Source organism: Budorcas taxicolor, chromosome 1 (assembly GCF_023091745.1).
Source record: "Budorcas taxicolor isolate Tak-1 chromosome 1, Takin1.1, whole genome shotgun sequence".
NCBI classification, from domain to species: Eukaryota; Metazoa; Chordata; class Mammalia; order Artiodactyla; family Bovidae; genus Budorcas; species Budorcas taxicolor.
This window is the reverse complement of record NC_068910.1, coordinates 83,391,089-83,418,598: the sequence shown is the minus strand read 5'-3', so window position 1 is coordinate 83,418,598 and position 27,510 is coordinate 83,391,089. Positions and strand designations below refer to the sequence as shown.

Below are 27,510 nucleotides of genomic sequence, written 5' to 3'. Positions count from 1 at the left end.
ATGAGCCGCGTGGTTTCGCTGCTGCTGGGCGCCGCGCTGCTCTGCGGCCACGGAGCTTTCTGCCGCCGGGTGGTCAGCGGTGAGTCCGGGGCAGCCCGCCGGGCTCTCAAGCCGGGAGAGGGGATCGCGGGGCGCGCGGGCGAGGGCCTGCGTGTCCAGGGGTGGAGGCTCTCCCAGGGCTTGGAAACCCGTGAGGGGTAGGTAGGTGGCCGGAGGAGTCAGGAGGAAATTGATTGCATGCTGCTTTCTCCCCATCCCTCCCTAAACACCCAGGAAAGTTTACATTCTTTTGGAAGTGCCTGGTTTAGTAGCTGCGAAGCGAGCTTTGCTTCATCCTGGGCAGTACAGCATTTTCTAGGACTTATTTCGACTTTCTTTGTAAGAGAGTTGGCCGCAGGGCTGGTACCTGTAGAAGGGGTGGGGTACCGCGGAGGCAGACAGAGCCCAGAGACAGAAGAGCTGCTGCAGAAATGCCACCCCCTGTTGGCCTGGCTCGACTCCAGTCCCCGCCCGCCCGCACGGGGTTCATGCAGCTGATTTCTGAGACCAGACCTGTTCGCTGTGGGTGGCTCACCGACCCCGGGGTGCTCAGCCTTTGTTCTCAGGAGGGCTGACAAAGACCAGGCCACTGGTCGTCGTGGGAGGAGATCTTTCTTTTACACACCTTGTTGCAAGTTGGGGACGTCTCAGAACACGAAATCAGCTCGAGTTGGGTTGAGGTGTGCATGATAATCAGTGCAGGTCTATGCACACAGTAGGTGCCCAATTAGGTCGATTCGAATCTATGCAAAGTAAAGGGATCAGAATTGGCAAGTTTCCCGGCCCTTGCTTTGCTTTTTTTTTTTTTCTTCGGCGACTTATACTGTCCTGTTGTTGAGCAATTCATACCACATTCACTCTCCCTTACTTTTGGGGGAGGTCTCTTAAAAAAAAAAAAAACAGCGAAGATTCTCGAAAGCCTAGGATGAATGAATCGGGCCTTACAGGAAAATTGAGCATAGCTACCCTTATTGAAATTTCTTGTGATGCTAATTATAGTGTTGCAATAGACATTTGTTGAAGGTATGTGGGTTGTGTTTTCAGTGTGTAATTTTTTTTTTTTAATGTGGAAAGCACAGATTCCTTTTCACATTCTGTGCGTCTGTATAACAGGTGTCACTAGAGGTAGATGACAGATGACAGCGACTTAATCAGTAGTGAAGCCAGACCTTTAGAAATTGGCCTATTAAGCCTAATTGTTACTGATATTCCCCTCAGCAATGTGATGTTCTGCATCTTCTGAATACAATCCTTCAACGTCTGGGTATCAATCACTCTCCACTAACTTTTGGGCCCTCTGGAAATACTGGAATTAAATACATTGTGTGAAAGGTCACTTGGAAATACATGTTGCTTACATTTTTTTCCCAGGCTGTTATTATTTAAATATAAAACGAAAACATTGCAGAACCAAATAAGGTTACACAAGCCCCAGCTTTGGATTCCTCCTGCCGATGTTAGCTTCAAAGAAAAGTCCAGCATACAAACTCATTTGAATGTGTGAGTTAAGCATCTGACTGCCTTTGTCTCTGTCAGAGTTATTCGTGCAAATGAATGAACAGCAGAGATCAGGCTCTGAGCTTAAGGTGTTTCTTAAACACATGGAAAAACTTCACTGATTTAAATAGTCTCTATTAGGTATATTCTTGTTTCATCTCTTAAAATTTGCAAAGGGAGAAGAAGAATACATAAAGCAGACCTTGAGAAAAAACATTGATGAAAAGTTTATGTTGTGTTCTATTACTGCATAAATGCTTACAAACCTTTTGCTGTGTTCTTCTAGTAAGTATTTATAGACATCTTGTAGGTGACATCTGGAAAATTTCTAATTAAGTGAACATGATTTATTCAATTTAACATAAATGATGATGTTTACTTGATAGTAAAATAATTACCAAATTATGTTCTTCTTGTGAATAATTTGTCTTTGCCATACAAACTCACATTGAAATCTAACCATTATAAATTGATTTGTAATTTTATCCTCTGAAGACTAATTTTTAAAAATGTATATATCAGCCATAATGGCATGAGAACAGAGCAGTCTAAAGCCTGATATTTCGGAAATATTAGGTCTAATGTCTCCCTGGATGCTGTTAAGCTTTGAAAGGTGCGTCAACTTTTTCATGCCACTAGGGACCATTTACCAAAATTCTACTTAACTGTCTGTCAACTGAAACAAGCTTTTTAGGGCCATTATTAGGAACATACTTACAATATATGGAATGCATTTTTTAGTTATTGAAGATCATTATAACCATTATAATTTCCATATAATGTATGAAAAATAACCATTTATCCTAGGGAAAAAAGATAAGAACTCATAACTTTATTCAATAAGATACTTTCCAATACTGTTACATACACCACTTTTTAAAAGTTGAGAGCATTATTTATAAATGAAGTGAAAGCATTTTAAGGAGAATAAGCTTATGAAACATTATCTTAACCTGCCTCATAAGATTTCATAGTATCTAGCAGTAATAAAAAAATATGGTTATAAATTCCTGGCTATGCTTATTTTGATGCATGAATATGCAATAAAAATATATAACCATGAGGATAGTGATCACAGAATATCTAGTGAATTTTTAATTCTAGTTTGGGAATTACTTTAAGATCTTGGACCAGTACTGATTTGTTGCTCTACACAGATGTGTAGCAATGGTCCCAACCTTTTTGGTACCAGAGACTGATTTCGTGGAAGGCAGTTTTTCCATGGAACGTGGGGTAGGGGGGTGGTTTGGGGATGATTCAAACCCATTACATTTATTGTGCACTTTATTTCTATTATCATTACATCAACTGTACCTCAGAGCATCAGGCAGGTTGGGGATCCCTCGTGTAGAGGATATCTCTGGGGGGGGGGTGCAATCATTTAAATTCATGAAGTGACTGGAGGATAATGACATCTTCTTTAGGACAAAGGTAAGATGATTTTACTGTGGGGGTATATGCATACATATGAAAAATAATTCAAAATTCAGGTCTCTAAGATGGGAGAATATATCTAAAGAGCACATGGATATTCTTAAGCATTTACAGTGTTCTGAAGTAATGTGTGTGTGTTTACTTTCTCTTTTTAAGTGCACCCAGCAGTAACCCATTAACCTGTTTATACTGCAAAGTGCATTACGTATGTTTCAGGGTATCTCCACATTTATGCAGAACACTTTAATATGTATTCACTTGAAATTATTGAAATTGGCAAACATTTTATTTAGAAGACTGAACGATTTAGAGACTTCCATTTTGATCACCTAAATGACACAGAATATTGCAAAATCATAGGTGGTGACCAGTAGCCCATAGATTAATACCAAGGGACATACAAGATTTTTTTTTAATTGCAAAAAACTGCTGAGAGTATTCCAGCTTGTGGTACTATTCCATGACATCATCAAAGCATAAAGTGATGACAGTGCAGTTTTCAAAGATGCAATTACTTTAAGTATCTCTTGGGCAAGAGAGGAATGAATTAATCTTATTAGCAGTCACTTAATAAACTACACATTCATCATATTCATTAATCCTTACCTGCCATTTTTCATTATTTTATGGTTTTATTTTCATAATTCTTTTACTGGAAGATGGTAATATCTGTTACATTAACATTAAAAAGGGACAGTATTATATAAAGATGTTCAAAGTGGAAATTCAGCTGATGGTCTCATTAGCAATGTTGACCTTCTCCAACTCTCTGTCTTCTGGGTTAGATGCTTAGCACACAGGTAAATGATGGATACAACTATCAGGCGAGATTGTTTCTTTCATGTTCTAACATATCACTGATGATAGAACATAGCCTGACAATTTGACTAAAGTTATTCTGAAGGAGATTAGCCCTGGGACTTCTTTGGAAGGAATGATGCTAAAGCTGAAATTTCAGTACTTTGGCAACCTCATGCGAAGAGTTGACTCATTGGAAAAGACTCTGATGCTGGGAGGGATTGGGGACAGGAGGAGAAGGGGACGACAGAGGATGAGATGGCTGGATAGCATCACCGACTCGATGGACATGAGTCTGAGTGAACTCCGGGAGTTGGTGATGAACAGGGAGGCCTGGCGTGCTGCAATTCATGGGGTCGCAAAGAGTTGGACACGACTGAGTGACTGAACTGAACTGAACTGATATTCCTTGTTGTTGGGGAGATGTTCAGATTGGCCCTTGTCTATGTTGTTTGGAAATAGAAGGTCTAGACTTAAAAATCATTGAGGAGATATGGGGTCTGAAAATCTGAGATAGATTTTGCAATAGGAAACCTATGTCTAAATGTTAACTGAAAGAAATTCTGCATTCTGCTTAGAGGGAAACTCTACGTGTACAACCCTGAGCATGTGTTAGCCATCTGGTAATCAATCATGAGCCAATGCTAAACATGAGAGCATAGGTTATACCAGTTATGGATATATGAATCAGTCCCTTTATTCATGAATTTGTTCACCTTAGGAAAATATACCTGAGACCTCCATGGAGGCAGCCTCGAAATTTGGGGACATGTGTGAACTGTGGACCCAGACTGCCTGGTTCCAAACACTTAACCATTTATGAGCTGTGTGAGTTTGGCAAATGATTTAATTTTTCTGTGTCTCCCTTGCTTCATTGTTAAGATGGGATAACAGCATCCACACCACAGGGTTGCTGTGGGGTTGTTGTTGATGTTGTTCAGTTGCTAAGTGGTGTCCGACTCTTTGTGACCCCATGGACTGCAGCATGCCAGGTTCCTCTGTCCTCCACTATCTCCCAGAGTTTGCTCAAATTCATGTCCATTGAATTGGTGATGCTGTATAACCATCTCATCTTCTGCCATCCCCTTCTTGTTTTGCCTTCAATCTTTCCCAGCATCCCAGTTGTGGGGTTAAAGGGGTTCAAACACAATAGTGCAGGTCATGTCATGGACACAGGCTCCACCAAGAAGCTGTGAGAGGGCACTCAGGAATTCAGGCCCCATAGCTATCACTGAGGCCACCTACAGGAGAGCAGCCTATATCACCAGGAGAGATCCTCTTTCCCAATTTACCCAAAGGCATGGAGTAGACTCTGAGAGTCACTTGGACTGCAAGGAGATCAAACCAGTCAATCCTAAAGGAAATCAGTCCTGCATATACATTGGAAGGACAGATGCTGAAGCTGAAGCTCCAGTACTTTGGCCACCTGATGTGAAGAACTGATTCACTGGAGAAGACCCTGAGGTTGGGAAAGATTGAAGACAGGAGGAGAAGGGGACAACAGAAGATGAGATGGTTGGATGGCATCACCGACTCTATGGACATGAGTTTGAGCAAGATCTAGGAGATAGTGAAGGACAGGGAGGCCTGGCATGCTGCAATCCATGAAGCCACAAAGAGTTGGACAAGACTTAGCGACTGAAAAACAACAGTGGATTGTGCTAGCTGTGAGGGTTTGCACACTTAGCTATTGATAAATCTCAGGCTATTATCATTATTTCTTTAAATCGCCGAGCTACTCATACTTTTTAGGTAAGAAAACTGAGGCCAGAAAAGTTTTAAATAATGTCCCTAATATTTCCACTGTTCAAGTAAAGCTCTTATTGACTGAAGTCAGCTCTTAGTGATTCAATGCTTGAATTCTTCACTCACATGATTACTTGGTTTACATGTATTATTTAGATCTTATTTTAAATACTGGGTTAATGAAATACATTTCATCCCCTTCTCAGAAGACTTGTGGTGTTTCCCAGGTGGAGAGTTAGGATTTACTGATGCCACCTTTATTCAACCAATGGCCAAGACTATAGTTTTCGCTGTTTGTCAGTATAGGAAGACGGATTCCAGCACAATCTTAATAGTGCACTATGCAATTAATTATATTACAAAATCTGTTGCAAAAGTAAAGTTTATTATAGCAAAACATTTTTATGGTGAAAATGTCTTAAAAAGTTGGTGCAATATTGAACAGTAAAAGCAGAACGAATAATTGGTAGCTTTCCTTTTTAGTTTCAAAGTTTGGGCATTATGATCAGAAGTCATGTCACATTGTATGTTACAGTTTCAGCATATTTATGCCTTTGATTTTGAGTACAGTAAAAAAGAACCATGAAAAGCACATTGGTTTATGGTATTCTAGTGAAATGTCCAAAGTCCAGTTAGTCTGATTTGGGGAAGATTTATCATGTAGGTCCTCTTTTGTACAACTTGCTTTTTTCTTTGCAACTAAAGGTAGATCATAATTGAACAACTGGAATTCATAGTACAACTTCCATGTTTTTATTGAAAAAAATGATAAAATTCAATACTTATTTAATGTTGATAGTATGTGATTATAGTGTGATGCATAAGAAAAAAATGTTGTTACTTTAATAACTGAGGACTCAACTTTCAGAAATTTAATAAATATAAGTGAAACCCAACCAAATCATAGGCTTCTCAGGTAGATCTCATGGTAAAGAACCCACCAGCCAATGCAAAAGACGTAAGAGACACGGCTTTCGATCCCTGGGTGGGAAAGATCCCCCAGAGGAGAGCATGGCAACCCACTCCAGTATTCTTGTCCATGGAGAATCCCATGGACAGAGGAACCTGGCAGGCTGCAGTCCATAGGGTCACACAGTCGGACACAACTGAAGCAACTTAACATGCACACCCACAAACCAAATCATAGATCCTTTCTATTCAGGAAGAAAAGTTCTTGCCATGACTTTATGAGTTGGTCCCACTTTTACACTGTTACTAAAAACATTTAAAACTCTGCCAATATTTAGATCTACAGGAATTTTTATGACTAAGAAAAAAGACAGAATTATCTGTGGAAATAGTAGAATCTTAGCTATGACAATGATAGGAATGATTATTTTAGCAGGCAATACTAAAAATTATTGCTGAATTAAAGTGCATATGTGTCTATGTAGTTGTATGAGTGTGTGTGTGTGTGCATGCATGCATGTATGAATGTATGTATGAAACCAGGAGCTGTGGACTCCTAGGTAAAAAGGCTTTCTCTTTTGTAAATAAGCCAACAATAAAGGGAGATTTCCCACCACAGATGTTAGGTAAGTTTTAGTAAATTGTCATCAAGCTAGCCTTAGTGTAATAAAAACTGCTAGGCAGTTATCTGATTATTTTACAGGTGCTAGAATAGTAGGTGGAAGATTAGATGTAGTAGATGGAGTTATATGTAGTAAGTGGAAGACTAGCTTCCTGTTGTTCAAAAAAGTCAATGCAGGGTTTATTCTGAATATTTAAAAACAAGAGAAAAGGAAATTTTCCATGTGATCTCACAGAATGAGAAGGGATGTAGTCATAATGCCTCCCTAAGAAGATTAGCCTTCAGAGAAGTGGGAAAGTTGCTTCCAGAAGGCCCGTATTAATGGGACTTTTCTGGGAATTAGGGCAACATTTGTTTCCCAGCTGTTGAAAGTTCCACTGCTCTTACAGCCAAGTGTGGTCAGCTGAAATGGTAGTGAGTGGTTCAGTAGCAGTTGCTTCTGCTGATTTTGCTGCAACTTGGACCAAGTTTGCTGAATAAGGTGGAAGTCGATAATAAAACAGAATTGAATGTGAAGAAATTCAGTGTCAGCTTTAACTGATTTTATATATAAATACCATAAAAATGTTCCATATAGTTAATAATTTCCTCAAAACTGCCTTGCTAAAGCTGAACTGCTAGTAACTTCAGTTTTAAAATGTGTGGACACAGCTGATATTCAACTAATACACTTTGCAGTTAACATATATTTGTAATTGGTAATTGGTCATTGTCCTCATCCTCTAAGAGTCCCCCTGATATGCAGCCACCACAGTCTACACCCCATCTTCCAGGATCCTGGACCATTCCATCATCCACTGCCAAAGAAATGGTACCTGGCTCAGAGAGTGCAAAGGCTAGCTATTGTCCAGGGCTCCTACAGTATTAGTTCTTAACTGTTTAAAATATAATCCCTGTCTCTAGATTTTTCCTTTATTATTATTATTTCTGTATAGACTAACATTTATCTACAGGTTGACATTTCTAATACCTAGTAGTGGTATTAGGAATTTCCACAGGACACTTAAAGCTCTCTTATGCGTTTAATTAGAAGTGCTATTTTAATTTTATAAATTAAATTTCATCATTTTTCTTGTATCCTCATCATAAATAATAAATCTCTACATTTATTTTTCAATATGTCAAAGATAATGAGCAGAGAATTTTAGCTTATAAAGTGAACTAGGCATATCCTCTGAACTACTGTTGCTGGCTTTGTTACATAAATAATTTTTAACTCATTAAAATTTCTGGCTAATCGTTTTTGTTTTTTTTTTAATTTGGTTTCTTTCTGTTATCTTGCCAAACAATCTCACTGGCAAGTTAATATTTCAAAAGTGCTAGGATCACATTGAAGTCTGAGAGTTCTTGGGTGGAAAATTGAACAAATTGAAAGCTCAAGGGAATGCAGCTCAGATATATTTTGAGATTTAGAAGTATGTAAAAGATGTAGAAATGAAAATAGAGATAGGCCTTGCTTTAAAAATACAAGCCTAAAAATCACTAGGCTTAATGGCATTACTAAAGTATTGCCAGGGACAACCATTTTGAACATTGACATCATCACAAACCCTAATAATAAATTAAAAATTAAAAAAAAATTGTATTAGGATCAACTATTGGGACTTCCATGTCATCTCCCCCAGATCATTTATTTCAGGCTGATTTGTCTGGTGTCTCTTTAATTCAAGTTTCCTGTAGTCATTCATATGAACATGTTATTTTTCATTAACAGTTAGTTGGGGCAGTCTCTTAATTTGTTCTTATTATTCAGTGCGTTACTCCTGAGTCCAGATCACAGTTAATGAGACAGAGAGGACACCTGGCTGTCTTGCTTGCATTGATGGAACTTCTGTGTTGTTAGTTGGCTGTTCTCAGCTTCTATCAAGATACTGAATGCCTATCACTCAAACACTGGTGTGAGGTTAATGGCCTTCCACTGATTTCTTCCCTCCTGCCTCTAAGTGTCATCAGAGGTCATTAATTGCTGATTGTGGGGGAGAATGGATGTGATACAAACACTGGCTCAGTGTGATGTACTGTAATTAAGAGTATAAAGCTTTAATGCTTTATTTTAAATATTATAACACTGGCTAGAAACAGTGTTATAACAGCCCTCTAATACTGACAGATTTTCTTGATCAGCTACAAAATTAAATACACAGTGAATAAAGCCTTCAATCCCAAGAAGAATAAGAATTGTAAGCAGTAAAGCTATGTCTTGATTTCTTGGTATAAAGTAACTGGCCTTGATTTTACATAAAATACTAGCTATTTTCCAAGGGCAAACCTCAAGCTGAAATGAGAGACTGAAAGGGAGGTGGAGACTGTGGACAGCAGGCTGGGGATAGGGGATAAGGAATAATGACAGAGATAGAGCCATGGTGGTTTTTAAAGTTGATAGCAAAGATTTAAGGTGAATCATGGAAGCTAATGAAAAAAAAAACAAAGCAGCATGACCTTTGTGAAGGCTGTGTCTATAATCTTGGCATACTGACTTGGTGATAAAAAGAGGCAAGTGCAAACAAGAGAACAATAGGAATTTCGTTGCTAAATCCTGGACACTATTCCTGTCATTTATACGGCTTTTATATGATGCAGTGTGATCATTCATATTTGTAGTTCTGTCATGAAATAATTAGGAGTATTCATTCTGGTCTATATGTAGAGGTATGTGAAATTCAATTTTGAGAGGCCTTTTAAGTCAAACTTTTGTTTGCCTATGTATTTAAGTCTTCACAGATGTTGTTAGTGATGACATAGCAGTGAAGCTTGATAAAAGGTGATATTTCATTAAGAACTCTTGAGAATTATCTTAAACTTCATTTGTGGTTCAGTCTAATATCTTGACATAAATTTGTATTCTCTCTCTATATAGTGACTTTTAAAATCATTCATCGATATCAGCATAGATGGTTGAACTGAGTGTTGTGACTTAAAAAAACCTTTAAAATACAAGTGAAAATTTGCATTTAAAATTTCTGTTCCAAATTCTGAGTATCCTAGAGTACTCTAGAAAGTTTACCTGTCACTTCTAATATCACACTATATTAATAAATTATTATTACCCTTACCTTTATACTGACTTCTATTAACTTTGAGTTTTAATATGTTTGCTCTCAGATATATACAAGAAAAACAAATATTTACAGTTTATAGTTGCCACTTTATTTAAATTATTTAAATGTATTCACTTCATGATGCCTTATGTAAACGACCCAATCAAAAAATGGGCCAAAGAACTAAATAGACATTTCTCCAAAGAAGACATATGGATGGCTAACAAACACATGAAAAGATGCTCAACATCACTCATTATTAGAGAAATGCAAATTAAAACCACAATGAGGTACCACTTCACACCAGTCAGAATGGCTGCGATCCAAAAATCTGCAAGCAATAAATGTTGGAGAGAGTGTGGAGAAAAGGGAACCCTCCTACACTGTTGGTGGGAATGCAAACTAGTACAGCCACTATGGAGAACAGTGTAGAGATTCCTTAAAAAATTGCAAACAGAACTACCTTATGACCCAGCAATCCCACTGCTGGGCATACACACCGAGGAAACCAGAATCGAAAGAGACACATGTACCCCAATGTTCATTGCAGCACTGTTTATAATAGCCAGGACATGGAAACAACCTAGATGTCCATCAGCAGATGAATGAATAAGAAAGCTGTGGTACATATACACAATGGAGTATTACTCAGCCGTTAAAAAGAATTCATTTGAATCAGTTCTGATGAGATGGATGAAACTGGAGCCGATTATACAGAGTGAAGTAAGCCAGAAAGAAAAACACCAATACAGTATACTAACACATATATATGGAATTTAGAAAGATGGCAATGACGACCCTGTATGCAAGACAGCCAAAAAGACACAGATGTGTATAACGGACTTTTGGACTCAGAGGGAGAGGGAGAGGGTGGGATGATTTGGGAGAATGGCATTGTAACATGTATACTATCATGTAAGAATCGAATCGCCAGTCTATGTCTGACGCAGGATACAGCATGCTTGGGGCTGGTGCATGGGGATGACCCAGAGGGATGTTATGGGGAGGGAGGTGGGAGGGGGGTTCATGTTTGGGAATGCATGTCAGAATTAAAGATTTTAAAATTAAAAAAAATATAAAAATAAAAATAAAAATTGCTTTTTTACTTTACGTTTTATTAATTCCTTTGTGAATTGTGATTCTTATTTCATAATTTTGACCTTTTAGCTTCCTTTACTGTCTGTACTTGACATTTCTTTATCTACTTTCACTTGCTCTAGCTATCAGTTTGCAAAAGGTAAGCCAGAAGAATTATGACTTCTCTTTACAAAAATTTCCTAGTTGTACTGCTTCCTTGGTGGCTCAGATGGTAGAGAATATGCTTGCAAGTTGGGAGATCTGGGTTCAATCCTCAGGTCAGGAAGATCCCTTGGTTCAGAAGGGAAAGGCAACCAACTGAAGTATTCTTTCCCAGAGAATTCCATGGACAGAGGAGTCTGGTACGTTGCAGTCCATGGGGTTGCAAAGATTTGGACACGACTGAGCCACTTATACTTTCTTTCTCCCTGTTTTGAAAAGTTTGGGTTACTAGTTTGTTAGGGAATCAGTTAGCTTTAGTAGATTGAAGTAGGAATCTAGAATATTTTCTAGACTTTATGCAGTGGTTCAGTGGGAGAAACATTCTTGGTAGAATCTTTCTGTTTTGATCCGTTCTTTCATTTTAACGTGTAGTAAGTAGCATTATGAAGATAGTTCAGATAATCAGTACATGGACATCTTTTCTTTTTTTCAGGCCAAAAATTATGTTTTGCTGATTTCAAGCATCTCTGCTACAAGGTGGCCTACTTTCACGAGCTGTCCAGCCGCGTGAGCTTTCAGGAGGCACGGCTGGCTTGTGAGAGCGAAGGGGGAGCCCTTCTGAGCTTGGAGAATGAAGCAGAACAGAAGTTAATAGAAAGTGTGTTGCAGAACCTGACAAAGCCAGGAATAGGAATGTCTGACAGTGATTTCTGGATAGGGCTTTGGAGAAATGGCCAGCGGCAAACATCCGGTGCCTGCCCAGATCTCTACCAGTGGTTGGATGGAAGCAGTTCCCAGTACCGGTGAGCGGGGATCCTGTGGAGGCAGAGGTCTCTAAGGGGACTCAGAGGGCAAAGAATGGGGGGAGATGTCCGTTACCTGTAGAGGATGTCAGAGTAGAACAGGCAAAGTCCCTGAGAAGTGTCCCTGGTACTCTGTCCTTGCAGAAACTGGTACACTGATGAACCTTCCTGTGGAAGTGAGAAGTGTGTTGTGATGTATCATCAGCCAACGGCCAACCCTGGCCTTGGGGGCCCCTACCTTTACCAGTGGAATGACGACAGGTGCAACATGAAGCACAATTACATCTGCAAGTATGAACCAGGTAGGAAGCATTGTAAGTCAGTAGGAGCAGATTGTATATGTGTATTGGCTTATATTTTTCATCTTTAACCTATGCTACCTGGGCTTTTTTTTTTTGTTTTTCTGCAGTGAAATACAAAATTACTTTGCAGTTTGATGACAGAATATTAAAGCACAGTAAGCTATAAAGCAAACAACTGTCCAATGAGTTAAATAGAAGGGAGTATCTAGAAATATCCAGAGAGGTGTCTTTAAGAGACAGTAATTATTTTTAATATTAAGGCCAAATTGTGTTTTCATAAATAGGTTTTATGAAGAATAAATATCTATTTACAAACATTTGAGCATTTAGTATAGTGCACGTGAAGTAGGTATGTTACCAAAGCACCTATGAGTTTACACATGTCATTAGTAGTTTTTTAGGACATTTTCTGGAGAAGGCAATGGCAACCCACTCCAGTACTCTTGCTTGGAGAATCCCATGGATGGAGGAGCCCCGTAGGCTATAGTCCATGGGATTGCTAAGAGTCGGATACAACTGAGCATCTTCACTTTCACTTTTCACTTCATTCATTGGAGAAGGAAATGGCAACCCACTCCAGTATTCTTGCCTGGAGAATTCCAGGAATGGGGGAGCCTCATGGGCTGCTGTCTATGGGGTTGCACTGGGTCAGACATGACTGAAATGACTTAGCAGCAGCAGGAGGACATTTTCAGGTATATTTAAGGGAACCAAGCATCATTCTTCTAGGATATTAGCTTATCATATAATGGCATGATATTTGGCTTGTACTCCTCAGTGAAAATCTGAATGTCAGAGAACCCTGGTGCAGAAAAGTAGGGGCGTGTGCCACGTTCTTGCTGTGGCCCTCAGTCTATGGAATATGCCTCCTCAGTTTCCTTCTGTTTGAAGTCTCCAACTTTCTTACCCTATGCAGAACATGGAGAGATTGCTCTGACCTGAGCTACGGTAGTATGGTTTCCTATTGAAATGGTAAACTTGAGTTACTTTGCACAGGACAGCTGAACTGAATTGAAATTTGACCAAAAAAGAGACTAATCAGAACTATGTAAACTCATCTTTTTCATGATCTGAGAAAGTCAACTTAGACATTTAGGCTTTGAGGTCTTTTTGCTGTTTTTCTCCTCTCAGTGTTTGGAAATTTCATTTGAACTCTCCCAAGGGCTGTCTGCTTGACCTCGAAGCATATGTTCATGGTAGGCAATTATAATCAAGTGCTGCTATTTCCATTATTCTCTTGAAATTATACTTCTTCTTTACTCATAAGACTGTAAAGCACAAGGGATTACTTGGATTAGATTTACCCTTCTCTTATATTTATTCTGCTCTTGAGTATATTAGCCTTCTCTCTTTATCCCTGGTGAGTTTATTCTTTAAACCTCTTGGTGGTTAAATCCATCATTACCCTCTTAGAAGCCTTTGCAAAATGAAATCTGTTTTGCACTTAGGTTCTTTGTCTAGATTTTTTTCCTTAGAAAAATATAAAGTTGAAATTCTCTGACATTTTAACTTTGTGACACTAAGTGCTTGAAACTGTTAAATGAAACAAAGTATATTATGGTATATTCTTAATACAATATTATCTTCTCCTTTCTTTGAACTTTTAGCTGACCCTTGTACACTATTTTATCTTGCATCACACTTACCACCTTATTCAGGACACTGTTACCTCTGAATCTTGTTTTGTATTAGGTAGTCTAAGTTTATACTACTTGTGGAACAGCATTTTAGACTTAAAATTATTTTTTCCTTTATCTTCTATATTCTACCTAAATCTTCAAATATGGATAGCTTTTGAGCAAGATTATTTTATGTACTTATTGTTTTTGAAGTACTTGAACACTTCCATGGTTGGTCTTATTAATGTACTTAGAATTTATGTACTTTATTTTCATTGTATTTACCTTATATGTAACTGATGGAGAGGGCTTTCCAAGTGACTCAGCGGTAAAGAAGGGTATGGCAACCCCTCCCAGTATTCTTGCCTGGAGAATCCCGTGGACAGAGGAGGCTGGTGGGCTACAATCCATGGGGTCACTAATGAGTTGGACATGTCTGAGTGACTAACACACACACACATATGTAACTGATTTTCTTTCCTTGAGCTTAGTATCTTATTTATGAAGAATGTTGGCTTGATTAAATTCCCTGCTTGTATAGTCAATGCTATTTTGGTGGTGAGCAGTTAGCTTTTTAGTGGTGTGGGGATTAGAGAAGCAAGCAGTAAAACTAATCTACAAATTGTAACAATATTTTGAACTTTATTCTCCAACTATATCAGAGGTACTATGTGACTTGAACTTAGTCTCCGCTTTCTGCTCCTGTATATTATCTAATAGCGTGACTTGTTGTTTGGTTGCTAAGTCATGTCCGACTCTTTGTGACCCCATGGACGCAGTATGCCAGGCTTCCTTGTCCTTCATTATCTCTTACAGTTTGCTCAAAGTCATGTTCATTGAGTCGATGATGCCTTCCAACCATCTCATCATCTATCTCCCCCTTCTCTTTTTGCCTACAATCTTTTCTAGCATCAGGGTCTTTTCCAATGTGTCAGCTCTCCATATCAGTTGGTTGAAGTATTGGAGCTTCATCTTCAGCATCAGTCCTTCCAATGAATATTCAGGACTGATTTCCTCTAGGATTAACTGATTTGATCTCCTTACAGTCCAAGGAACTCTCAAGAGTCTTCTCTAGCACCACAAGAGTATGACTACTGATATACAAAAGTGGTTAAAAAAAATTAGCCTAGTTATACAGAAACTGAATAATTCATTTCTAAATTTTCTCACTTTCCTCTCCAACATTTTTTGTTACTATGAGCTGCATATTTATTCTTTGGGTCTATCACTGTTATCCAGAGACATTATTAAGAGGATGCTTCTGAAACCAATTTTTCAGTTTAGTTCAGTGGCTCAGTTGTGTCCTACTCTTTGAAACCCTGTGGACTACAGCATGCCAGGTGTCCCTGTCCATCACCAACTCCTGGAGCTTGCTCAAACTCATGTCCATCGAGTTGGTGAAGTCATCCAAGCATCTCATCCTCTGTCATCCCCTTCTCCTCCTGCCTTCAATCTTTCCCAGCATCAGGATCTTTTCCGATGAGTTCATTCTTCACATCCAGGGGCCAAAGTATTGGAGTTTCAGCTTCAGCATCAGTCCTTCCCATGAATATTCAAGACTGATTTCCTTTAGGATGGACTGGTTGAATCTCCTTGTAGCCGAAGGGACTCTCAAGAGTCTTCTCTAACACCACAGTTCAAAAGCATCAGTTCTTTGGTGCTCAGCTTTCTTTATAGTCCAACTCTCACATTCATACATGAGTACTGGAAAAATCATAGCTTTGACTAGATGGACCTTTGTAGGCAAAGTAATGTCTCTGCTTTTTAACATGCTGTCTAGATTGGTCATAGCTTTTCTTCCAAGGAGCAAGCATCTTTTAATTTCATGGCTGCAATCACCATCTGCAGTGATTTTGGAGCCCAAGAAAAGAAAGTCTGTCATTGTTTCCATTGTTTCCCCATCTATTTGCCATGAAGTGATGGGACTGGATACCATGATCTTAGTTTTCTGAATATTGAATCCAATTTTTAAATTTATTAAAATTACATTAAGCACTATTATTCTTAGACAATAAAAACAGTATGTATTAGATTGTATTTCTAAAATTTTCTCAATCAGCAATTACATTAAAACTTGTGAACTATTTAAAATATAACCAGTTCTCTATTGATAAATTGCATAATATCTGTATTATTTGTGCAGCAAATACCAGTTGAGCACCAGAAGCAAGGAGTGTCTAAATTCTGTAGAAGAATGAGTGTAGGGTAGGACTGAAGACTAGAGGAGGCAAAGTGTCAGGGTAAGATATGTTTAAAAGAATAGTAAATATTATTATAGGATGGTGTATGGTTAAGTTTCTAATGAAGAGAGACTATATGGCCAAACTGGAATAGTAAAGATTACATTGAAGTGGTTTAATATTCTGAAACTAACGTAAGATGCTGCATGTGTTTTTTCTTTTCCATTAATTGAGAAAAATAAACAGAGTTATACTTTTGGAACAAATATAACAAATGTACAGGTTATTTCTTAGTAATTCTATTTAATATATCTATTAATTCAGCCACTGCTTGTGCTTAGTTGCTCAGTCATGTCTGACTCTTTGCAACCTCATGGACTGTAGCCTGCCAGGCTCCTCTGTTCATGGGGATTCTCCAGGCAAGAATACTGGAGTGGGTTCCCATCCCCTCCTCCAGCTTAATCCAGGGATTGAACTCAGGTCTCCTGCACTGTAGGTGGATTCTTAACAATAGTGCCCTAGAAAAATATATTGGACAAGAGAGCAGTACCAGATTGTTTATAAAAAAAAAAAATCAGTATTTTTCAAGTGTGTGGCAATTGGAAAAATCTTGCCTCAGAAAAAGCAGGGAGAGAAACAATTTGCAAGCCTTAATTTATGATATATTTTTTAAAGATGTAGATGTGGTTGAGAAGGAAATCTAAGGATGGCATTTTTCGTAGGGGACAGAAATGTGCTTTAGAACATTTTTATTTGAATCATCAATTCTGGATACTGTCCATATGCAGTTATCTGGTGTTTTTTTGTTGTGAGGAGAAATCTAAATTATATACCATAATAGTATAAAGACTTCCCTGGTTGCTCAGTAGTAAAGAATCCGTCTGCCAGCCCCAGGGTTGGGAAGATCCCCTGGAGAAGGAAATGGCAACTGACTCTAGTATTCTTGCTGGGGAAATCTCACTAACAGAGGAGCCTAGCAGGCTTATAGTCCATGAGGTTGCAAAAGAGTCAGATGTGACTTAACGACTAAACAACAGCAGTGTAGAAATCATCTTTGTTGGTCTTTCTTCACAGCTAGTGCCTCACTTTCTTATGCTTTCCAATTCTTGCCTATCTTTGCCTACTTTTATACCTTCTTTGTCATTATTACCTGTAATAGGTTATCATCAGCACAGATGCTCTGGATTGTTGAATGCAGTCTGGGGTTACAGGAATTCACCCAGTGGATCCAAGTTGCAAAGAGTTACCAGGCAGATCTTTCATTCAGAGACAATTAAATGCTGCCTTTATTGTTAAACCATTTCATATAAATTTAAATTCAAAATAGAATTAGCTGGAAGTTGCTCAGAAATCAATGTTTATTTTGTTTTGTAATAAGCTTTTATTTTCATCTACATTTGCATCTGTCTTATTTATCATTATATGTGATAACTGTACTTATTATTTACAGAAATTAATCCAACAGCTCCTGTAGAAAAGACGTATTTTACCAACCAACCTGGAGACACGCATCAAAATGTAGTTGTTACTGAGGCAGGTAATTAGTTCATATGTGTTTAACTCACCTATAAGGAGAAGAAAATGTACTGGATTTTTTTTTTTTGATTGGAGGATGATTGCTTGATAATGTTGTATTGGTTTCTGCTGTACAACAATGTGAATCCGCTATGAGTGTGTATATATATCCCCTCCCTCTTGAGCTCCCTCTTGAGAGCATCGCAGAGCACTGAGCTGAGCTCCCCATGCTACACAACAGCTTCTCACTAGCTATGTATTTTGCACATGGTAGTGAATATATGTCAGTGCTACTCTCTCAGTTCACTTTTGCTTCATGTTGGCCCCAATTTTCTTGTTGCTTAGTGAAAAAGTGCACTAAAGATAGGTGTATGGAAATTTACTTTAGAATTGCATTGGAACAAATGATGCTAAGCTAGTTTTTGTGGGTATTTCTTTTTTGGCCACACAGTGCGGATTGTGAGATCTTAGTTCCCCAGTTCCCCATGGATCGAACCCACGCCCCTTTCAGTGGAAGCACAGAGTCCTAACCATTGGACATCCAGGAAGTCCCCTAAGCCAGTTTTTGAATAGAAATTTTGTTTTCTGTATCTAATACTAAACTAAGTATCCCATGTTAAAATGTGGATTCATAAAGATCTTCCCCAATTTGTAGGTGTTATGATGTAAATTGGCACATTCAGTAGCCTATAAACAGTAAGGAACTGGTAAATGTTTAGGGATTGACTGGAGTAAGCTAGGATTTAAAAAGTCCAATTTGTAGGCTTTGAGTTTTCTGTGGTATGGAAAACTGCCACCCTGGCCAATTTCCAGCTACCAAGTGACATGACTGAAGAGCAGATTGGGTAGTGGACACATACAGTGAGCTTTCAACTCAGTGCCTATTGGCACACCATTGTCTGCAAAAGACACACAACACAATCCCAGTGCAAATCTCTTTTTAGTGAACAACTGTTCTTAGTATCAGTGAGGGGCTTGTTTTAGCATGGTGCAGTCGGTAAAGAATCCACCTGTCAGTGCAGGAGACACAGCAGATGTGGGTTCGAACCCTGGCAGAGGAAATGGCAACTCACTCCAGTATTCTTGCCCGGAAAAGTCCATGGAGAGAGGAGCCTGGTGGACTAAAATTCATGGGGTTGCAAAGAGTCAGACATGACTGAGTGACGGAGCACACACGCACTTAGACTAAGATAATGGCTTTCAATTTGCTATCTCAATATATAGCTTTCTAATTTGCTTTTCTTGTATGGATGTGATATTAAACCTTAGTGCTTTTCACTTTCAGTCGTCTGATTTTAAAACCATTCAGACCATGTAAATCTAATCAAACAGATCAGTAAATAATTATATTAGGAATATTTTCCCTCTTATGACATTGAAAAATTGTGTAATAAAGTCATTGCAAGCTATATGGGGGTTCTGTGTGGCAGTTTTTTATTTTTCCAAGAATACCAAACATTATCTAGTGTGATGGAACAGGATTAAAAAGTGATTCATCTTAGAATTTAATTAAGATCAAATATTTATGCCTCTGGAGTCTTATGTCTCTAGGTTATGACTCTATCATCAGTTAATATTTACGTATTTTGGCTTAATCCCAGAGAGTTATGCATGTCATCATGGCACTGAGCTTATTAGTTAGGATAATTACATATCCAATAAATCAACAATTACTTTAATCATGATTATTCTTTAATAATCAGTGCTTGTTTTCAAAGTAATAACTGAGAAGGATTTATGGAGTGAGATAGCTAAGATTATTAATATGTTATGAAAGCCAGCCCCTATCTGAATTGCAAATTTAATAATAGTTTTGGAAATATGGACATTTAACTGAAGCATGGCAACCATGCAGCATGATTTTGTTTTTAACTTTTAACCAAACATAAATATATTACTTCATTAGATTATTCAGTATTTTGGGAAGACCTTACTTGGTATCTGCTTATTGATAATCATTCTATTTTGCCTTAATTTTTTGGAAAGCTTTTATAGAACCATAATGTCAGAATCCTGCCTCAACTATCTGTTTACATTAAGACTGTTTTACTTTTGTAGGAATAATTCCCAATCTAATCTATGTTGTTATACCAACAATCCCTTTGCTCTTACTGATCCTGGTTGCTTTTGGAACCTGCTGTTTCCAGATGCTGCATAAAAGGTAAATAATTCATACATGGAGAGACAACTTGAAAAACTTTAAATACGTTTTCAGAATTCTTTAAAAAGTTATGTTTTTAAGAAAAACTTAAGAAAATTGTGATTCTTATTCTTTCAGTACAAATGCAGTATATATAATCTAATAACATATACCTTGACCGTAGGATTATGAATTATCTCATTTCATCCTCACAGGCCATATGAAGTAGGTATCCTTCTGTTTTCTCTTTTTCAAGAAGATGGTTGCTTAAATGGGTCATACAGTTTGCCTTGGGTCTCATGGCTAATATGTTTGATGAATCTGAAATGTGAATGTTTTTAAGTCCACAACATAAGCAACTATACTGTACTGTCTCTTTCTACTAAGTACAGGCAATAATGCTAAACCTTTTAATCTTGGCCTCAAGTTGCATGCCAGACTTGATTTTTGTATGTGAACTTTGTAGTACCTTTTGCAAAAACAGCCTTCTGTTTTATTTCCAAAGGATATTTTAAGTATAGGAACAATGGTAAAATGAGTCACTTTTTAGTAGGCATCTTGAAATAAAGTGATATATCTTAACATCAAGACTCTTGAGAGTATTCTTTTATATCTGTTTACTCATACCCTTGAATTACAGGTGAAATTTTTTCCTATGTGTCAGTTTGACAGTTAAAATAAAACATTAATATGTAAAATATAAGTATGTATCAAAGAAAAGAAGATATGGATTATGTACTAATTTGTACATGCTTGTTAGAATAAACTAGACATTTTTGTCAGTGTTCTAAATAAAAAATGATAGAATGTTTCCAACAGGGAAGGACATACAGATAAGTAATTTTTTCTTTTAACTTCATTTTCTTTTTCATGAACCCTAAAGAATTTACTGAGTTAAAAATCTCCAGGAAAAAAAAAAGTTAAATAGATATAAACTCTAAATGGTACACAAGAAATCTTTTTAAAGAATCCAAGCTGTGATATATTGACTGTTTAAAGAAGCTATATTTGAATAATGATAAATAAAGCTTGGCAAATTAATACTATATTTTGAGTACTCAGTTTATATATATACATATATATGTTTTCAATATTTTATACAGAATAAAAACAATAGTAAGTATCTGACTTTTACCCTTAATTCTGACTATAGATGAAAAGATAAATTATCAGTATGAAAAACAATGAAGCAGAGGGAAGATTCGATATAAATCCCCCCCTCCATAATCCAGCCAAACTGTAATGAAGAGCTGTAAATAGCTAATCGCTGTGAACAAAGATTTGAGAAAAATTATGTAGATCTTCTCATTTCTAAAAGTAAAATTACCAAAGTATCAGTAACTGAGTTTTCTCTGAAGTTTGCTTTCCTTCTTTTAAAATAGTATATTATTGTGGAGACTCTGCTCATTCTCAAGTCTTCCAGGTTTTTATACTTTGAAGACCTTGGAGTTTTCACATGTTGGAAATTCTCAAGGGTGAGGAATATACTCACTCAAACATAAGCCATCTCCAGACACCAGAATTAGCTATTAGTGCTTAATTCATTCTCTCTTAGATCCTCCCATTTTCCTTTCTTGCAGGAAAGCAAGGAAAAACTTCATCAAAGACTCCAATCCATTGTCATCTGAGTTCCTTGCAGAAAGTTTAAATTCCGGTTGGGTACACATGATGCCTTCTGTCATTCCATGTCAAGTTCAAAATAAGAAGTCTTGTTTCCTTAACCCATGATAACTCTTAAATCAAGTAAATACTAATGCTACCCCAAAGCCACATTAATAACTTAACCACTCTTTTGTTTCAACCATTGAGGAGAATTTCATGTTTTTCATCAACTTTGCTTGGCTTGTTTTCCATTCATGTAAAATAACTTCCTAGGTAGAGGTGTGTTGATCTTACTTATTTGGATGCATATCTCCAAAATGTATCATTTAGATACAATCATGTGTTAGCAATAAATTTACAGTTAAATTGAAGTCGATTAAGTAATATTATAAAATTCTATGGCTCAGGCTTATTTAGAAAGACTATTTCTTTCTTTGAAGGAATTCAGCAATACAGTGTCTTGTAGACAGAGATCAAATGGGATCGAGTAGGAGGAATGCCTGAGGTGTGGGGTGGAGGCAGATGCTATTGAAGGAAGCATCTATAGGAGCAAGGAAGTACAGGAGAAAATGAACAGGAACCACCAGGGGTTAGTGATCTAGGCGAGGGCTCATTCCCAGGAAACAATCAAAAAAAGCCTCAATCTTGATAAGTATCTTGACGAGGCTGACTTCTCTTCAACTCAGGAAGGGAGAAACTCAGAAACAGTCACATTTGCAAGAGTCTAAGAAGTGGCCATCTTATGGAAAAACTTAGAAGACATCCCCTGGAGAAGGGAATGGCTACCCGCTCCAGTATTATTGCCTGGAGAACTCCATGGACAGGAGCTGCATTCCATGGGGTTGCCAAGAGTCGGACATGACTGAATGACTAACACTTTCACTTTTCACTTTAGAAGACATCACACCTTGAGGGATAGGATGGAGTGCAGGTCAGCCTGAGAGCTAGAGGAACTCTCTCAGGCCTGAATCTGCCTTGAACTGCCTTTGTTTCAGAAACTATAGCAAAATTAAGCTTTGAGGAATTAAATGACTTAACTATAGGACACAAAAAAAGTGATGGGTGGAGGGGATAGGACAGTTTTTATACGTAGGACAAAAACACTATTTTGATGATTTGACGTTAAAGTGCATCATATGTACTTTAACAACTGCAGATTATTCACAAAGCAAAATTATAAAAATAATTGATCAAAGAAAATGAAGACTTATTGGTGATTACAATAAACATTTTGAAACTGAGTTAAATATATTTGTGAATGTGTCTGAATTCTAAAATATGAAGGGTCAGAGAGATTTTTTTTCCATTATCTTATATGAACTGCTTACCCTCTTCACATACTGGAATAATCTAGATTTTTTTGTAGGAATGAAAAAATCTGCTGATGAGAGAAGAAAGATACTTTTATAATAAGTCTGACAAAGCTCCATTTGGGCCAAGACATGCCTAGTTTGATGAGAAGTCTCAGATATTGAATTTACTTCTTCTTCTATTTTTCAGTAAAGGAAGAACAAAAACTAGCCCAAACCAGTCCACACTGTGGATTTCAAAAAGCACCAGGAAAGAAAGTGGCATGGAAGTATAATAATCCATTGACTTGGCTCCAGAAAAGAAAATAGAGTTTTATAATTCTGGATCTGTATAAGGAATGGCATCAGAACATTAGCTTGGAATGGCTTGAAATCTCAAAGGATGTGCAAGATGAAATGTAAGCTCCCCCTTGAGGCAAATACTAAAATAATTTTTATATGTTCATTATCTCATTTATAAAATAATGCTGTGCTAATCATGGAGTGAGACATGCTTATTTTGCTAAAGGATGCATCCAAAAACTTCAAGTCAATGGGATGGATAAGATGCAGATAAAATTGCTGTGAACACATCAGAGCAATGTGTGCATTGGAAGCAGTTATCTTTGTCTCTTTCATCTTTCATAAGTTGTAATCTAGTTAATGTAAATTGCATTGAAATTTACAGTGTGCAAAATATTTTTCTGTTACATGAGTGTTTGATAGAATGGACTGTTCTAGTATTTATTTTTTATGATGTCTCATTTTTCAATACATGCTGTTTTGATTAAAGAAATGTATCGCTGTTGTCAACAGAATTCACACACACATAAATCTATTACCGTAGAAAAAGTTTCATTTTCTAGAAATGGCTCATCTTCTTTCAGTTTCTCTGCTTTGGGTCAGAGGAAGTTTAGGAAATGTCTTCAGAAATAAGAAGTTATTTCATTAACTGTGGTATCTACTCAAATATTTTACTTAGAGGCAAGAATTGTCTGATTTCAATTGTGCAAGACATGTGCCTTACAATTATTTTGAATTTAAAGTTCAACAGATTTTGTAATAACTTTGTTAAATAGCTGTATAAACAATAATATACTCAATCTAGAACAAAAAAGGTGGCATACACAATCAAGATAATGTCTTCACATGTTGCCTGTATAACTACAAGTAGCTCTCCGAGGGTTCTGAAATCAGTCCCTCTCTTGCCAGCAAAGCAAAGATGGTTCTGGTGTTGACTCTGGAGGCAAACTCCTGCAGAGCTTGATTGGCTCTGTTTAGCCTCTATCAGCATATAAGGGGGTTTAAGAGTGGGGACTAGTTGAGTGGTCACCATGAGTGTGGAGTTAAGCACAGCACGTTGACATTTCCACGAGGAAAGAAACTGAAATGGTGTAAAAATGTGTTTGTAGGCATCAGTGATCATGTGTTCCCTGTCCAGGATTTGGCTGGGAGAATAAATTGGGGTGGCTCTGTACTATCTTCTAGTTTCTTCAATGCTTGTGGCTCCTTCCTCTCAAGAGAGAGATGTAACTATCTGGTCTTCAAATGTCTCTGTGCTCCTTTTAACCAAATAAAAAGTTCTTGTTTCTGAAGAATGATCATTGGTGCTGTCTAAATCTCTTACATGAACAAAGTACAGATGTGTTTGCAATAATGCATGGAAACAAATGACTGTTTAAGTGTGGTAAGAATGGAAGTTACAGTTGCAGGGTGTTCTAAACCTCATCTTTTCAATTAGATAATGAACGTGCTTTCATTGTGGGAATTCACAACTCCAGTTGTTTGGTAAAATTAAGAGACAAAATAGAAATTAGTGGGCAGTGGTCCGTTTTCAGCTGCTTAGAGACTGAGAAAATGGGCAGCTGCCTTCTAAGCTTACAGCTGCCCACATTTAACACTCCTCTTTCCTTTCTTGGAGACCCATCTTTCTGGGCAGAATAGGAGACCAGCTGCTGAGACCCACCTCTTTTCTCCAAGCTCCCACCATACATTATTTCCTTCAGTCCAGACTGGATGGAGGGAAACTGGGCTTTCCCCAACGTCTGTGCCACCCACAGCTACAACAGCTGCAGGGAGGGAGAGGCAAAGTAATGGGGAAGGGACTTGGTTTTGCTTTTTATCCTTTTCCAGACCTGGATTACTCTTCTGGTATCAATTACTAAACCCAAAAGTTCCTAGGGATGGGATAAGGAACTTCTCTCGTAATAGAAGATGGTAAAGAGTGACTGTCCTAAGGGTTTCTAAAGCTGACCTTTGAAAAATAAAAAGGAGTGCATGATAGATCTGTTGTAATTTTCAGAACATACTTCTAATAAATGTTTTGAAGTGCAGGTGAAACATTTGTGGAATAATATTTGGGGAATAAAATCAAATAACACACTCTACCCTTGATGCTCTATCCTTCCTAATCACTTCATCCTTTCTATTAAGAACAACAGGTCATTGGAAAGGTCTTAAAAAGAACAGTGTGTTCAAGGATTCCCAATTTTTGTTCTAATAATAAATTCCATGAGCATGTAGTCCTCAATCATCTGGCCATACCTTCTTATCATGACATTGTTTTCCCTTTCTCTGACCATTGCCCAGAAAGAACCCCTTTTACTAGGACATTTCATGATTGTCTACCGTCCCTTCTCTCTGAACTTTTAGGGCCACTCTCACCTACATGGGAGTCACCTACGTGTGCTGATGCCTTTTTAGTCCATCAGTAACGACTATTCACTCAGGTCTAGCCCAAGTCTCCTTTCTTCCCTATGAACTGATGGATCTCTTCTTTCAACTGCTTGAAACTTTTCTATTACTTTGGACCATACAGACCCATGTAAGAATGTGTGTGTGTGTGTTTGTATTAATTCGTATAAATTTTTTCTTTCTGAATAAATTAGTAGATTTTGTGGGGTGAGCTAAATTGGTTTGTACTTTGGAAGTGATCCAAGAGATTAAAACTGTGGAACAAATGCATTTATTCTACATTTTTGGCCTTGTAATGGGCAATTCAGCTGTGTCTAAATAAGCTTTGGACATGTTAGAAATACCCACTATAAACACATCTGTCAGAGAAAACCCACGTTTGTAATACTTGTATCTCTTTGATATGACTGATAACTTTTTGGAAACCCAAAAAATGCCAGCTTGAAATAAATGGACCGTGGTATAATAATCCAAGTAAAAATGATCTGATGAGAGAATGACAATGTTAATTAGTTTAGCTTTTATTTTGATGCAAGGGCAATGTGTAGACTTGTGCTAGTTTGCTGTTTAACTAGCTTATTTGAAAAGATTGTACAATCAGTTTAGTCCAGGCTTGTGACATGAGCTTACAATAAATATATTTTATTATGGGGAAAATATTAGGGATGTGCTCAAGATGGATTGAAAACGCACTTGGATAGAAAAACAGCAAGATGATTGAGATGCTGTTAATACTGACCTATCCTAGTACTCTTGGCAAATCCCATGGACGGAGGAACCTGGTAGGCTGCAGTCCATGGGGTGGCTGGGAGTCGGACATGACTGAGTGATTTCACTTTCACTTTTCGCTTTCATGCACTGGAGAAGGAAATGGCAACCCACTCCGTTGTTCTTGCCTGGAGAATCCCAGGGACAGGGGAGCCTTGTGGGCTGCTGTCTATGGGGTCACACAGAGTCGGACATGACTGAAGCGACTTTGCAGCAGCAACAGCAGCAGCAGCAGCATCCTAGAATTAGATAACTTATAGCAATCTATTTCAAACAATACCATACTTTGTGTAAAAGCTTATTTCATGTCTCTTCCTAATTTTGCTTAAACATTATATTACATGCTTTAAAATAACATTTCTTTAAATAAGAGAATATGATAAAAATAATGATTAAGAACAAAGGAAATAATGATGTCTGTGAAAGAATAACTGTTTACAATAAAATCAAAATTTATTATTTTACAGTTACTTTGTATTATAAAGATTAGTTTTTGCTTTTTTTTTTCCTGTAGCATTTTAGTGGCTTAGGTAAGAATCAAGACTTTTATAAATAATTTTTTTTAAACTCTCAATTTCCATGCTTCTTAAAGTGCAATGGGAAAACTGCCTGATTTTCATCTTTGCTTTTCGAAACACTTTAATGTAGAAAACTTTGTATCCACTCTGTGAACCTTGGGACCCGGGCGTACACTCCTGGGCGATTAGGCAGTGCACACTGGTATCCAAATGACGTCACGCCAGCCAGGAGCCATCTGTTGTTTTCTTGGCACATGAGTGGTCCGCCTGAATCCCCCTAAACAGTAAATTGCCAAAGAAAATCATCGATGTGTGGTCAGTTGATATAAATGTGTATATAATTGTTTAGCAAATAAATCCAAAACTGAAGATCAAAAATATGGTTTCATTGCAAGTCATCTATGAATAGTCTCATCATCACACTAGATCAAGAATGAAAACATTTAGCTTGTCAGTAAGGACACAGAAACTATGACAACTAAAACAAAATTTGTATGTAATTTTTTATGATTCACTTTTATAGCAAGCATTCCCTTTAATTATGGCATTTTAATGGGTACCAAGAAACTTTCCTGGGAAATCCCATGGACAGGGGAGCCTGGTGGGGTTCATTACATGGGGTCTCAAACAATTGGACATGGCTTAGGAACTAAACAACAAAGATACTTTCTAAGGCACAACTCTGAGAGCGCCCCAATCAAAATATATGTTAAAAGCTAATCTTTTTATTAAAGGAGATACTAATTTATCCCACGTAT

At 37.6% G+C, this 27,510-nt stretch overlaps 2 protein-coding genes across 2 annotated transcripts in view; one reads left to right on the top strand and one right to left on the bottom strand.

The window, feature by feature from the left end:
- CHODL (chondrolectin) lies at nt 1-23,068 on the top strand. Its single transcript, XM_052648099.1, has 6 exons — nt 1-79; nt 11,816-12,125; nt 12,270-12,427; nt 17,677-17,763; nt 19,800-19,902; nt 22,984-23,068. Exons 1-6 carry the CDS (start codon nt 1-3, stop codon nt 23,066-23,068), a joined length of 822 nt encoding a protein of 273 aa, XP_052504059.1.
- Nucleotides 23,069-26,873: 3,805 nt separating this feature from the next.
- TMPRSS15 (transmembrane serine protease 15) overlaps nt 26,874-27,510 on the bottom strand; it is a 155,042-nt gene continuing 154,405 nt past the window's right edge. Inside the window, exon 26 of the mRNA XM_052647612.1 lies at nt 26,874-27,029. Coding sequence (XP_052503572.1) covers nt 26,874-27,029 — 156 coding nt within the window. The remainder of the gene's footprint in view (nt 27,030-27,510) is intronic.

Coding starts and splice junctions, on each gene's coding strand:
- CHODL (XM_052648099.1), top strand. CDS start 1: ATGAGCCGCGTGGTTTCGCTGCTGCTGGGCGCCGCGCTGCTCTGCGGC. Junction 12,428..17,676: donor CATCTGCAAGTATGAACCAG/GTAGGAAGCATT, acceptor TATTATTTACAG/AAATTAATCCAACAGCTCCT. Junction 19,903..22,983: donor TTCCAGATGCTGCATAAAAG/GTAAATAATTCA, acceptor TCTATTTTTCAG/TAAAGGAAGAACAAAAACTA.